This window comes from Procambarus clarkii, chromosome 5, assembly GCF_040958095.1.
Source record: "Procambarus clarkii isolate CNS0578487 chromosome 5, FALCON_Pclarkii_2.0, whole genome shotgun sequence".
NCBI lineage: Eukaryota > Metazoa > Arthropoda > Malacostraca > Decapoda > Cambaridae > Procambarus > Procambarus clarkii.
In genome coordinates, this window is record NC_091154.1 from 1,044,448 (window position 1) to 1,058,965 (window position 14,518).

The following is a 14,518-nucleotide window of genomic DNA, read 5'->3' on the forward strand; positions in this document are numbered from 1 at the left end:
GATTTCTTTAAATGAGTAACATACAGTATTATGCAATGTACAAACATATAATTACTTGTTCTTGTTTACAGCATTGCATTGGTGAAATTTGCCAACCAGACGGATATGGACCAGCAGTACCTCTTGGTGGGCACCGTCAAGGACTACCAGCTGAGTCCCCGGCAGGTGGACTGTGGCTACATATACTGCTACAAGTATGTACCGGCATCCTTTAGTGTCTGGCTATACCAACCCTTGGTGGGAACTGTATGTACTGGCAACCTTTAGTGTCTGGCTATACCAACCCTTGGTGGGAACTGTGTGTACTGGCAACCTTTAGTGTCTGGCTATACCAACCCTTGGTGGGAACTGTGTGTACTTATACTGCTACATGTATGTACTGGCAATCTTTAGTGTCTGGCTATACCAACCCTTGGTGGGAACTGTATGTACTGGCAACCTTTAGTGTCTGGCTATACCAACCCTTGGTGGGAACTGTATGTACTTATACTGCTACATGTATGTACCGGCAACCTTTAGTGTCTGGCTATACCAACCCTTGGTGGGAACTGTATGTACTTATACTGCTACAAGTATGTACTGGCAACCTTTAGTGTCTGGCTATACCAACCCTTGGTGGGAACTGTATGTACTTATACTGCTACATGTATGTACCAGCAACCTTTAGTGTCTGGCTATACCAACCCTTGGTGGGAACTGTATGTACTTATACTGCTACAAGTATGTACCGGCAACCTTTAGTGTCTGGCTATACCAACCCTTGGTGGGAACTGTATGTACTTATACTGCTACATGTATGTACTGGCAACCTTTAGTGTAGGGCTATACCAACCCTTGGTGGGAACTGTATGTACTTATACTGCTACATGTATGTACTGGCAACCTTTAGTGTAGGGCTATACCAACCCTTGGTGGGAACTTAAGTTCAAAAATTGATAAATTTGATTTAATATATTTCAGGGGGGCTTGAATTCATTTTATATTTTCCCAGAAGTTCCTTAATTAAATAATACTATGAGGTGTGCTTGGATAGGGAATTTCAAGGAATACATTCCCACTCAAAGCTAAGAGTCAATTGTACACTGATTTTCAGCATGTAATGTGTTTTTCCCACAATGTTAAAATAAGTAGAAATTAAATTTATTAAAATATTACCCTATGGCTAAAGTGCCCAGACAGGAGTCAGTGCTATAGGCGTGTGACATCTATCTTGAGGTTATCTTGAGATGATTTCAGGGCTTTTAGTGTCCCCGCGGCCAAGTCCTCGACCAGGCCTCCACCCCCAGGAAGCAGCCCGTGACAGCTGACTAACACCCAGGTACCTATTTTTACTGCTAGGTAACAGGGGCATAGGGTGAAAGAATCTCTGCCCATTGTTTCTCGCCGGCGCCTGGGATCGAACCCAGGACCACAAGATCACAAGTCCAGCGTGCTGTTCGCTCGGCCGACCGGCTCCTCATCTAGATAGTGTTATGAAATATATGAATGCGCCTGAATGGGAACCGATGCTTTAGGTGTGAGACATAGAGATAACATGATGAAACATACTGTACTAAAATTGTTTTCCCCATATATTGAGATTTTTACATGATAACATTTGCCACGCGGCCTTATGATGGTCCAGGATGGACCAAAAAAATCGTTGTTTCTCCATTTTGATTTAACTGTCAATTTAAATGCTGAACTGAAAGTGTATTCTCATGACATGAATTGTATAGGTTTGCCCTCATGACTTGTGTGGTCAGGTTACCTTTACAATCATCACAACCTGTGAGTGACAGGTTACATTTACAATCAAAACAAGCTGTGAGTGACAGGTTACATTTACAATCATCACAACCTGTGAGTGACAGGTTACATTTACAATCATCACAAGGTGTGAATGGCAGGTTTCCTTTACAATCATCACAAGGTGTGAATGGCGGGTTTCCTTTACAATCATCACAAGGTGTGAGTGACAGGTATGTTATCTTCCTTGACAGAGTCGTCATGGACTGCACCAGTCTAGAACTCCTTCATCGAACGGAAGTTGAGGACATTCCCACAGCCATATGCTCGTATAATGGTAGAGTTTTGATTGGGGTCGGCCGCTTATTAAGAATATATGACCTAGGCAAAAAGAAGCTGCTTCGAAAGTGTGAAAATAAGGTAATGTGAGATGATTGTTCGTGTATGCAAAAGGAACGAAAATGTATTGTGATAGCACTTGAATATATAACAAAGACTTTTGTGTATATAGAAATAACTCATTATATATTTTTCTAGCACATTCCAAATCTGATCGTGGATATCAAAGCCAGAGGCCAGCGTGTATTTGTCAGTGACGTTCAAGAAAGCATGTTTGTTCTGAGGTACAAACGTCATGAGAATCAGCTCATTATATTTGTGGATGACACAAATCAGCGCTGGGTGACCACGTCCTGCCTTTTGGACTTTGACACTGCTGCTGTCGCCGACAAGTTTGGCAACATTGCTGTGGTAAGTGTGTGTGTGTGTGTGTGTGTGTGCTCTTACTGTGGTGTGTGTGTTTGCCCTTACTCTGGTAAGTGTGTCTGCACTTACTGGGGTAAGTTTATGTCTTGCCCTTACTGTGGTAAGTGTGTCTGCCCTTACTGTGGTAAGTTTATGTCTGCCCTTACTGTGGTAAGTTTGTCTGCCCTTACTGTGGTAAGTTTATGTCTGCCCTTACTGTGGTAAGTGTGTCTGCCCTTACTGGGGTAAGTTTATGTCTGCCCTTACTGTGGTAAGTGTGTCTGCCTTTAATGTGGTAAATTTATGTCTGCCGGTACTGCAGTAAGTGTATGTTTGTTCTTGCATTATTCCACCTCGTCTAGATGATTTCCGTAAACCAGGAAAGATTTGGTATACAAGTGCGGGAACTTGCAGGACTCTGCTGGTTACTTCCCTCCATCCTCGTATTGTTCTCGCTGTGGCTGCTCTCGTCTCATGTTTGTCATGTGCTTCATGTCCATGGTCTTCCTAGCTACCTCAAGCCCAAGGTTCCAGCTAGAATGTTGTGGTTTATTGTACGTGGTGTTTACAAACTCACTTCTGTCCTCTGGTGGCTTCCATATTTACTGTACATGTTGTTTGAGCTTAATTCCATCTTCTGATGGCTTGCATTAATGGTGGCTTTCAGTAAGATACAGGGTATTAATGGTGGCTTTCAGTAAGATACAGGGTATTAATGGTGGCTTTCAGTAAGATACAGGGCAATAATGGTGGCTTTCAGTAAGATACAGGGTATTAATGGTGGCTTTCAGTAAGATACAGGGTATTAATGGTGGCTTTCAGTAAGATACAGGGCAATAATGGTGGTTTTCAGTAAGATACAGGGTATTAATGGTGGCTTTCAGTAAGATACAGGGTATTAATGGTGGCTTTCAGTAAGATACAGGGTATTAATGGTGGCTTTCAGTAAGATACAGGGCAATAATGGTGGTTTTCAGTAAGATACAGGGTATTAATGGTGGCTTTCAGTAAGATACAGGGTATTAATGGTGGCTTTCAGTAAGATACAGGGTATTAATGGTGGCTTTCAGTAAGATACAGGGTATTAATGGTGGCTTTCAGTAAGATACAGGGCAATAATGGTGGCTTTCAGTAAAATACAGGGCAATAATGATGGTTTTCAGTAAGATGCAGGGCAATAATGATGGTTTTCAGTAAGATACAGGGCATTAATGGTGGTTTTCAGTAAGATGCAGGGCAATAATGATGGTTTTCAGTAAGATACAGGGTATTAATGGTGGCTTTCAGTAAGATGCAGGGCACATAAACAGTCGCTTTTAAGAACATGCAGTGGCACAATACAAGCATTTTGTTCTACCTTCCCTCTTCTTTTGTGAAGGTACGGCTGGGCAGCGACATCAACGACGACGTTGATGAGGACCCCACCGGCAACAAGGCGCTCTGGGACCGTGGTCTTCTGAACGGAGCTTCGCAGAAGGCGGAAGTGATCGCCAACTTCCACGTAGGGGAGACCGTCAATACGCTAGAGGTACACTTAATAATTTTGTTTTTATTAGTGGCAAGGTTTTTCTTCACCAGAGGCCACTTGTATAATTATTTCTTTGGTTGTATAATTATTCCCGTTGTTTTAGTAATGTGTGTATGATATGTAACACTGTGTGTGTGTGTGTGACTGCATTATGTGTGAGTATTGCTATGTACTGTATAAAGATGTAAATATGATTTATGAAAGTATCAAATTGTTTGTATTATGAAATAAACTAGCACAGGAAGTCAAGCCTGGCCTCGGGCCGGGCTTGGGGAGTAGAAGAACTCCCAGAACCCCATCAACCAGGTATCAACCAGGAACTTATTGCATCAAGTAGGATATCCCCAATTTTTCTTAATTAGTCATCCCGGAAAAAAAAAGAGATACTGTAGTGGTGATATGTCTAGCATAATAAGTATTTGTATTTCAGAAAGCTACACTGATCCCTGGAGGAAGCGAGTCGCTGGTGTACACAACGTTGAGCGGGACGGTGGGAGTGTTGGTGCCCTTCACGTCTCGGGAAGATCACGAACTATTCCAGAACTTGGAAATGCACATGCGCTCGGAGCACCCACCGCTCTGTGGGAGAGACCACCTCTCCTTCAGGTCCTATTTCTTCCCCGTCAAGGTCAGCTGCTGCTTACAGCACCTTCAAGTTTTGTTGTTGATGTAGATGGAAAAAGCAGGTTTTATTTTTATACTTGAAAAAAAAAAAATATTTTTTTATTTTTTTATTTTTGGTGGGAACAAGGGACTGAAAGGAACCTACACTATGTTAGCAAATTTCTAAACTACATTTAATATATGTAGATAGAGAAATAAAAAAAAAGCAATCTGTGAGACCGAAATTGGAATATGGAGCAGTGGTGTGGTATTTTTCACCCATAGGGTTGTAAACCTGTGCAACCACCTACCCGCCGAAGCTGTAAACACCAAAAGTCTGATAGATTTTAAAATTCAGCTGTTAAAGATCATCAGGGTAAAGGGGGGGGGGGGACCTTTGACAAGACACCGGCTTCCTGTTGTCTTCATCGAGGCCACTAGTATTACTGGCCCTCATAGAATATCTGAAGATACACATTAAGAATCCAAAATGAGATTCCATCTGGTCTGGCTGCCTTATATCTTAACTTCTTAAGTAAGTTCAACTTCTCTTACTCATGAACAGTTACTGTGTAGTCAATAAAATGGGATGAGTTTTGCCCATCTAGCAATCATCTTTAGTTTGAGTCGTCAAATCTTCATACTCATTACACCACTCTGTTACTCATTATTTTTTGTCCCAGAGTACACCATCTTTGCTCATTATGTTCCATCCTCTCGATCAAAGGTATGCAGGGGTGAGTACGGCCAGTATAGCAGTGACAAAGTCCAGTCCCTGGTATCTGGTGACTTGATAAGTACTGTACAGTAACTGGCAAGATAGGGCCAAGCCATCCAGACCGTCCCTGGCATCTGAGGACATGATCTGTATATCAGATCAGAAAATAACTTGACTTTTAACAGTTGATAAATTGCAGATACTCGAGTATGGTAATAATTAATGTCAGGTTAGTGAAAAGAGTATACACGTTTCAGTGTTACCGCTCGATCTCCCGAAACGCCGCGTGCACTGGGGCAAGTTTTTCTTGCTTGCCGGGAGCGCGAAAGTGTTAAGAAGACAGAGCCAAGCTACATAGACAAGTGTCTACATAGAACAAGAACTGGCTTTTTAAAAAATTGTGAAAGTAGCTTCCATCCAGTATATTCCACTTGACTGCGTCATAAGATTATTTTCATTGTCTCGGCGAATCATGTGCCTCTAATGCCCTTGTTCTATTGGTCTGTTATTTAATTAGAAAAATGATTTTCAGTCTACCTTGTTTATATTTTGACTTTTAATGCTTGTTAACTTTGTGAATATTGTAGTGGACCCACACTAGCTATTGGTGTATCTCTCACTTAAATAACATTATATTTGATTGAAGAGCACTAAAGAAATATTATTGAATAAGATTTAAAGCCATGTTGGATAGTAATATTATTTTCAATTAAATATTTTGAATTGCTTTTTTTTTTATGATGGCATAAAATATTGACTTTTGAGAAATATTTTGAACTGTGAAATGTGTATTAACTTTCTATTTTTATTCCGCCAGAATGTTATTGATGGAGACTTGTGCGAACAGTTTAATATGGTGGATCCAGGCAAACAAAGAAGTATCTCAGAAGATCTGGACAAGACTCCCAATGAATTGTCCAAGAGATTAGAAGACATAAGAACTCGTTATGCCTTCTAAAGATTATATATTAACAGTATTCCTGTAGTTGTTTCACTGACAATATCTGCTACAGAGCCTCATTGCACGGACAATATCTGCCACAGAGCCTCGTTGCACGGACAATATCTGCCACAGAGCCTCGTTGCACTGACAATATCTGCCTCGAAACATTGTTGCACCAACACCATCTGCTGCAGCACATTGTTGCACCAACATCACCTGCTGTAGCACAGTGTTGCACCATCATCATCTGCCACAAAGCCCTTGTGCCAGTAAACTTTGAAAATCTCTACCCATCCTCCACAAATGATAGATCCTATAGCTGTTATTGAGGGAGTGTCCAAAGTCTACATTTATCCAAGAAAGATTCATGTTTTGTACTGTTTATGTACTAAAAAGGATGTACCGCCAGAAAGTTGAACAATAAGCATGAACCTGGGCCGAGTTTAGTACATGAACACACTGTACGAGGCCTGGCAATGTTTGAAGTTAGGTTGTTTGTATCTTGTACAATATGAATAGTATAGGATGTTGATTTCTTTGTGGTCAAACAGTTCATAGACTTTTTGAAACCCGTCCTCCTGTTAAGATAGTCCTTTTTGTAACTATGTGGACCATTGTACGAATATAGACGTAATGGACAATTAGTAAAATTTGGTACTATTCACTTTTTATAAAGAGTCCAGAAAAAGTTAAGCTAAAAACCAAACTTCAATATTCCTAGACCTAGTATAGCACACATATGTACTATATTAGGCCTCAGATAGCATATATTAGGCCTAGGATGGTTAGGTTCAGTTTTATTAGCAAATATTAAACCCTTTCGAGTTTGTCCAAATTTAATAGTGTCAATTGCTACTGTCTAATTGTCCATTATTTCAATATATGTACGATGGTCTGCACTGTTTATTACAAGTACTATCTAAGCAGGAGGATGGGCTGACTTTCTGGGTAAAGAGAGACTGTAGACTTTTTTATGTACAAACAGTCCATGTTTTATACTTGTATTCATAGTAATAATGAGGGGGGGGGGGAATATCAGTGTTTGGAGGCCAGGTTGGAAACTGCGCAGAAACTTGATTAGTTTATACATTGACGATGTACTGTACCTCATGTCCAGCCCGTTGCCTTGATTTGCCACAACATATGAAATAAGGGGTACTAAAATGTGTGTGTATGTGTATTCACCTAGTTGTGCTTGCGGGGGTTGAGCTCTGCTCTTTCGGCCCGCCTCTCTACTGTCAATCAACTGTTTCTACTACTATTTTTTTTCACACCACACACACACACACCCCAGGAAGCAGCCTGTGACAGCTGACTAACTCCCAGGTACCTATTTACTGCTAGGTAACAGGGGCATAGGGTGAAAGAAACTCTGCCCATCGTTTCTTGCTGGTGCCCAGGATTGAACTCGGGACCACAGGATCACGTGTCCAGCGTGCTGTCTGCTCAGCCACCGGCTCCAGAGCCGTGTGTGTGTGAGAGAGAGAGAGAGAGAGAGAGAGAGAGAGAACGAGAGAGAGAACGAACGAACGAACCAATTTGCGCATAGAAAATGTAACTGTGGATATTTGAAAGCCACCCCTTTTCATAGTACCCCTTATTTTGTTCGTTGGGGGAGGACAGAGCGCACAGGTACATTTGTTGAGAGGACGGGTGGCATAGTTAATGCTGCCCTGTATATTAGTGATGGATGGTGTCTATTGCACCTCTGTCCTCCCATCATAGTTAAAACTGAAGGCTAGTTTAAAAAAAAAAGTTGGGATTTGTACTTTTATTAATTATTGTCAGTATAATGTAGGATTAGAACTGTTTTCTAGACTCTGTATGATGTCTCTTTTTTTATATATAAAAACTTATATAAATAAAACTAGCTTCAGGAAAGTTGTTTTGCAGAAATTCCTAATGATTAAAACCCTTAAGACAAATTAGAAAAAATGTGAGGGAACACTTAGTAGTTTCAGTAGTTCTCTGACCATCGTGGCAACGATGCGCGGTTCGCAGTGCCTGGTGGCCTCGTCATCAGTGTGAGGAGGAGGAGGAGGAGGCCTCGTCATCAATGTGAGGAGGAGGAGGAGGAGGCCTCGTCATCAGTGTGAGGAGGAGGAGGAGGTGGCCTCGTCATCAATGTGAGGAGGAGGAGGAGGAGGCCTCGTCATCAATGTGAGGAGGAGGAGGCCTTGTCATCAATGTGAGGAGGAGGAGGAGGAGGCCTCGTCATCAATGTCAGGAGGAGGAGGAGGCCTCGTCATCAATGTCAGGAGGAGGAGGAGGCCTCGTCATCAATGTGAGGAGGAGGAGGCCTCGTCATCAATGTGAGGAGGAGGAGGCCTCGTCATCAATGTGAGGAGGAGGAGGCCTCGTCATCAATGTGAGGAGGAGGAGGCCTCGTCATCAATGTGAGGAGGAGGAGGCCTCATCATCAATGTGAGGAGGAGGAGGCCTTGTCATCAATGTGAGGAGGAGGCGGCCTCGTCATCAATGTCAGGAGGAGGAGGAGGAGGCCTCGTCATCAATGTCAGGAGGAGGAGGAGGAGGCCTCGTCATCAATGTGAGGAGGAGGAGGAGGCCTCGTCATCAATGTGAGGAGGAGGAGGCCTCGTCATCAATGTGAGGAGGAGGAGGAGGCCTCGTCATCAATGTGAGGAGGAGGAGGAGGCCTCGTCATCAATGTGAGGAGGAGGAGGCCTCATCATCAATGTGAGGAGGAGGAGGCCTTGTCATCAATGTGAGGAGGAGGAGGAGGAGGCCTCGTCATCAATGTCAGGAGGAGGAGGAGGAGGCCTCGTCATCAATGTGAGGAGGAGGAGGCCTCGTCATCAATGTGAGGAGGAGGAGGCCTCGTCATCAATGTGAGGAGGAGGAGGCCTCGTCATCAATGTGAGGAGGAGGAGGAGGCCTCGTCATCAATGTGAGGAGGAGGAGGAGGCGTCGTCATCAATGTGAGGAGGAGGAGGAGGCCTCGTCATCAATGTGAGGAGGAGGAGGCCTCGTCATCAATGTGAGGAGGAGGAGGCCTCGTCATCAATGTGAGGAGGAGGAGGAGGCCTCGTCATCAATGTGAGGAGGAGGAGGAGGCCTCGTCATCAATGTGAGGAGGAGGAGGCCTTGTCATCAATGTGAGGAGGAGGAGGAGGAGGAGGAGGCCTCGTCATCAATGTGAGGAGGAGGAGGCCTCGTCATCAATGTGAGGTGGAGGAGGCCTCGTCATCAATGTGAGGAGGAGGAGGCCTCGTCATCAATGTGAGGAGGAGGAGGCCTCGTCATCAATGTGAGGAGGAGGAGGCCTCGTCATCAATGTGAGGAGGAGGAGGCCTCGTCATCAATGTGAGGAGGAGGAGGCCTTGTCATCAATGTGAGGAGGAGGAGGCCTTGTCATCAATGTGAGGAGGAGGAGGCCTCGTCATCAATGTGAGGAGGAGGAGGCCTCGTCATCAATGTGAGGAGGAGGAGGCCTTGTCATCAATGTGAGGAGGAGGAGGCCTCGTCATCGATGTGAGGAAGAGGAGGAGGCCTTGTCATCAATGAGGAAGACCGAAATAGTTTAGCAGAAGATCCACCACGGAAAAAGAAAATGATAAGTCACAACTGAAACAATTAGTACAGCTTATTGCGCTGCGTCACCCAGACCTCAGCGACTACAACCAGCTTTATCCTGATAGAGACAGTGTGCCTGCACAATGAGAAGAAGTCAAACCCAAAAAAAGAAGTCAGAGAAAAAACAATAGGAGTGAAGGTGCCAGCTGTCTCTTGTTTTAATTTCTGCCTAATTCTGCCTATCGCCAGTCAAGCGGCTGCTTAAGCCCTGACATGTCTTAACTTGGTCCTCTCCTCGGTTAAGCCCTCAGTCAAGGCCCTCAGTCAGGGCTTAACTCTCCTCTCCTCAAGCTGTTCTTCACTTGTACCCGCCTCCCACTGGGTATCTTTTCTTTATCTGTTCAGATTAAAGTTCAAACAAATATTTTAAGTGCTTGGGGGGGGGGTTTCTAAACGTGTTAATCCTGCCCTGCAGCAACTAGAGATCATATTATCAGGCTGACAGAGTTCAATATAAAAACGCCAGCATTAGTTGGTTTTTGTTTAGTATGTTGCTTAATATTAGGTGTCTTGAGGTTAATGTTGAAGTCATACATTGTTTTACCTTTGTAATAATGAATATTTTGTACTCGACTAGTTGTGCTTGCGGGGGTTGAGTTCTAGTTTTGGGCCCGCCTCTCAACTGTCAATCAATCGACTGAATTTTTTTCCAGAGACAGACAGACAGAAAGAGAGAGGGTGGAGTGAGGGGAGGAAGCAGCCCATAGCAGCTGTCTAACTCCTAGGTATCTATTTAATACTAAGTGAACAGGTGCATTAGGGTAAAAGAAATTACCCATTTGTTTCCACCTGCGCCGGGGATCGATCCCCGGACCCTTAGGACTACGAATCCCGAGCACTGTCCACTCAGCTTTCAGACCCCCCTAATCGCTCTATGAATGAAGAATGAAGCTCTCAGTTCTCACTGTTAAATTTATATGAGAACCCTTAAGTCTGAATTAGGAAAATACGTGCTCTCAACAGGTGCCTAGTTCTGTTAACTGTTGTAAATTGCAGTACTTCTACCTCTCGAGTTCAAGTAAGTTTATTTAGAAAAGGAAGTACCTCTCAAAATGATAGAGTAGTTTAAGCTATTTCTACCCTCGTTACCACCTCTTGTTTGGTCTACAGTTGTAGATAGTTGATTGATTGATTGAAAGAGATTAAGCCACCCCAGAGGGGACTCTGGCATGAATAACCCGTAAGTGGAGGCTGGAGCCATTACCAGCACCAGTAGCTAATATTGTACATCTGTGGGTGATAATTGGACATCTTATTGATCATGTTCCTCGTCCCCGCAGTCCCCGTGGCGTAGGATTAGGATTAAAGACTTACCGGAAACGCTATGCGTACTAGTGGCTGTACAAGATTGTTAGAACTCTTGTATATATGAATAAATACATAAATAAATGTTAGATAACTGGGTTGAGGAGTCTAGTGCAGTTGGAAGCCAACAAGTGCTGACAGCAGGCAGTTTGCATAGAAACTGACTGATTACAAGTGTTGCCAAACTTGTGAAGTTGAATATTAATATTATAAACAATATTTGAAGGTGACTGACATAAATTATAATTTAACGCTGCGCGTACTAGTAGCTTTACAAGAATGTAATTACTATGCTAATGTATCCTCACAATCCTAATGTACCTTCTTGTATATATATAAATAAATAAATAAATAAATATATATAATCAAAGAAAACGGTGTTGACACAGGAACGCAAGCGACCGACACCATCACAACAACAGCCATTACCAGCATCAAAGTGCGCCTCAGTTTTAGTCTCCGCTCTGCGTCCACCAACATCAGTACTGGTGCAGTCATCGGGAGGACAAACCCTTCATGCAAACTGCACCTACTATTAAGAAGTGCGTTTATTGGCCGCGAAGCGCATTAGTTTCCGCTAATAAGCGACATTCAGGCTTCGGGATTAACCCTTTACGGGTTCGGGGTTCATCCGGTCGCACGATCGTCGTCGCCCATAACACCAGCATCAACCATGGCGGACAACACTGCTTAATTATCCTACCCAGCGGCAGTGTTGTCTCCAAGAGACGCCCCAAGTCTCAAAACATCTCCAGCAGTCATCAGGAGGACAATCCTCACACAAATTCTACGTATCATAAATAAGACGATGAAACATAAGGGGTGTCTGGAGTTTGGGAAAAGATTCAAGCAACGTGGAAGGGTGAAGAAACATACGGATGTGCAGACGAAGGATAAACGTCACGAGTGTCCAGTGTGTGGGAAAAAATTCAGTCGTCGTGGAGAGGTGAAGCAGCACCTAGTTGCGCATATGGCAGATAAGCCTCATGAGTGTCCGGAGTGTGGGAGAAGATTCAAGCAGCTTCAACATCTGAAGACACACATGGGTGTGCATATTGGGGATAAACCTCTTGAGTGTCTAGTATGTGGGAAAAGATTCAGTGGTCATGGCTATATGAAGACTCACATGCTTGTACATACAGGGGATAAACCTCACGAGTGTCCAGAGTGTGGGAAAAGATTCAGTCAACTTGGACATGTGAAGACTCATATGGCTGTGCATACAGGAGATAAACCACATGAGTGTCCCGAGTGTGGGAAAAGATTCAGTCTTCTTGGAAATTTAAAGACTCACATGATGGTACATACGAACAAGAAACCTTTTGAATGTGCCGAGTGTGGGAAACGATTCAGAGAACGCAGTGGTATAATCAGACACGTGCTTGTGCATACAGATGATAAACCTCATCAGTGTCCAGAGTGTGGAAAAAGATTTAAGCACCGGAATTACGTGAGACGTCACATCATATTATGGCATGCAGATGATTAATCTGACTTGGCATAATGTCCTGTTTTGTGGGAAAAAAAAATGTCATGGTTTCCAAATTTGTTAACACTATGAGATTGTGTGTATGTTAACACTTTGAGATGGTGTGTATGTTGCTTATGTTAACACTATGAGATGGTGTGTATGTTAACACTTTGAGATGGTGTGTATGTTGCTTATGTTAACACTATGAGATGGTGTGTATGTTAACACTATGAGATTGTGTGTATGTTGCTTAACAAAACAAAATCTTGAGTGTCATTCAGTTAAGCAGATCAGAATTGTATCAGATACATATAAACACATAAAGTTTGCACAAATCTAAAATGCTCTTTGGAAACTGTGAGCGTTATTGCAAGAATTCTGTGCTATATCAGTTGGACTTCCTGCGAAGGTATTTTTGTTTTCATTATACTGTATGTGTGAGAAATGTCATTGGCCACTGAAGGCAAAACTCTACCTTGTGAGGTATTAAGGTTATATTTTAATCATTTAATCATGTGTTTTCTAGTAACATTTTCATGCTTTTATAGACCAAGCAAGCACCAGGCAAGCTATGACAATATAAATATTGGAAATCATATTTTTTGCAAGATACAACATAAGTTTAAACCAATTTTTGTCAATTTTGTAATGCCTAATGTTTAGTTTCTTTTATGAAATTTATATACAATATGAGTGAGCTTTTGGTTGCTAAGGTAATGGCATTTCAATTTTAATAAACATTTTATTAAACACTTTGGCAGGCAGTAGAAAAACAATTTGATAAGTACTCAATATGAAGATATTTTATTGGCAGGAATAATGCACAGGGGTTTTCATCCAGGAATTTTGAAACAAATACTATATTTCTATTCCAATTTAAGAAATTCATTTATATATCATCTTTTTCTTTTTTTTTAGCCTTTGTCTTTATTTCATTTTTGCTACTTTTATTAACAAGTGACTTTTGTGTTATCTTTTTCATGACTGACAAAAGTCAATGGCTTTGAATGTATAATACAGTAGTTTGATTAACATTTATTTTCTCTACACAGTACTTCAACTTTCTATGGGCTTATTTGCCTGACTTAAATGCTTGTATCAACTGCCTCAGAAGTTTATTAGTCTGACTCATGGTAGTTTTATTAGTCAGAATTTGGGAATTGTATTTATCTGAGTCTGGCAGTCCCTTCAGCGAGGCTTTAGCATTTACATAAACCCAACTTCAGAATTTGTATTGTTCTGGCAACATTGACTTCATAGTATTCAGCCTAGGCCTAATTGCTGTTATTTTTTATGTATCTACTGCACTTAGAAAACTATTATTTACAAAGATACCTACTTTTTAATCAGTGATATTAATTTTTATGTTTAGGTTTAAGTTTAAAGGTTGCTCATTTTCTAAGCCTATAATCATAGCCTATAGGCCAGAGTTAGAAGTAGCAAATATTAGTTTCATTGTCGTGTAATTTGTTGTTGTTTTGATGTGAATAATGTAGTTATTGTTTAGTATTAATTTATACTATAGACAGAATAGTGTAATAGTTGGGCCTTATTTATGGTCCATTAATTATTATATACAACATTATAGTTCTCTCTACATCCAAGGTCACTGTAGCTAGGAGTGTTCTTTTAATTAATAAACAAATGTGCTTCATGCAACCTATAATTATCCTTGGATGATGATGTTGATAAAGATTTGCTACTTGGAACAAAGTTCCAAGTAGCACGGGCTATGGTGAGCCCGTAGTGCCTTAAAATATATCCTTGGAGAATTTTCCTTAAGTCATAATTGCAACGATGCGGACTTGCAGGTAGAGTGTCGCCCTCGTTTTGCACTAGGCCGATGTTCGATCCCTGATGGTCCAGGTGGTTTGAACCCGTTCC

General features: G+C 42.0%; 3 protein-coding genes across 7 annotated transcripts in view; 2 read left to right on the plus strand and 1 right to left on the minus strand.

Annotated features, from left to right (window-relative positions):
* Positions 1 to 8,145, plus strand: part of Sf3b3 (splicing factor 3b subunit 3) — a 44,685-nt gene extending 36,540 nt beyond the window's left edge. For all 5 annotated transcript variants that reach the window (XM_045752546.2, XM_045752538.2, XM_045752554.2 and 2 more), the window contains exons 20-25: positions 72 to 194; positions 1,983 to 2,148; positions 2,266 to 2,478; positions 3,851 to 4,000; positions 4,431 to 4,628; positions 6,139 to 8,145. In XM_045752546.2, the coding sequence (XP_045608502.1) occupies positions 72 to 194; positions 1,983 to 2,148; positions 2,266 to 2,478; positions 3,851 to 4,000; positions 4,431 to 4,628; positions 6,139 to 6,279 (991 nt within the window). In that variant the 3' untranslated portion in view covers positions 6,280 to 8,145. The remainder of the gene's footprint in view (positions 1 to 71; positions 195 to 1,982; positions 2,149 to 2,265; positions 2,479 to 3,850; positions 4,001 to 4,430; positions 4,629 to 6,138) is intronic.
* Positions 1 to 14,518, minus strand: part of LOC138372420 (kynurenine 3-monooxygenase-like) — a 270,834-nt gene that overhangs the window by 103,325 nt on the left and 152,991 nt on the right. The gene's annotated exons all lie outside the window — the stretch shown is intronic.
* LOC123766752 (gastrula zinc finger protein XlCGF57.1-like) lies at positions 11,972 to 12,652 on the plus strand. The gene has a single exon (XM_045756101.2). It carries the CDS (start codon positions 11,972 to 11,974, stop codon positions 12,650 to 12,652), a length of 681 nt encoding a protein of 226 aa, XP_045612057.2.

Bases quoted from the DNA above. Each gene is read 5' to 3' on its own strand.
- LOC123766752 (XM_045756101.2), top strand. From the start codon at position 11,972: ATGAAACATAAGGGGTGTCTGGAGTTTGGGAAAAGATTCAAGCAACGT.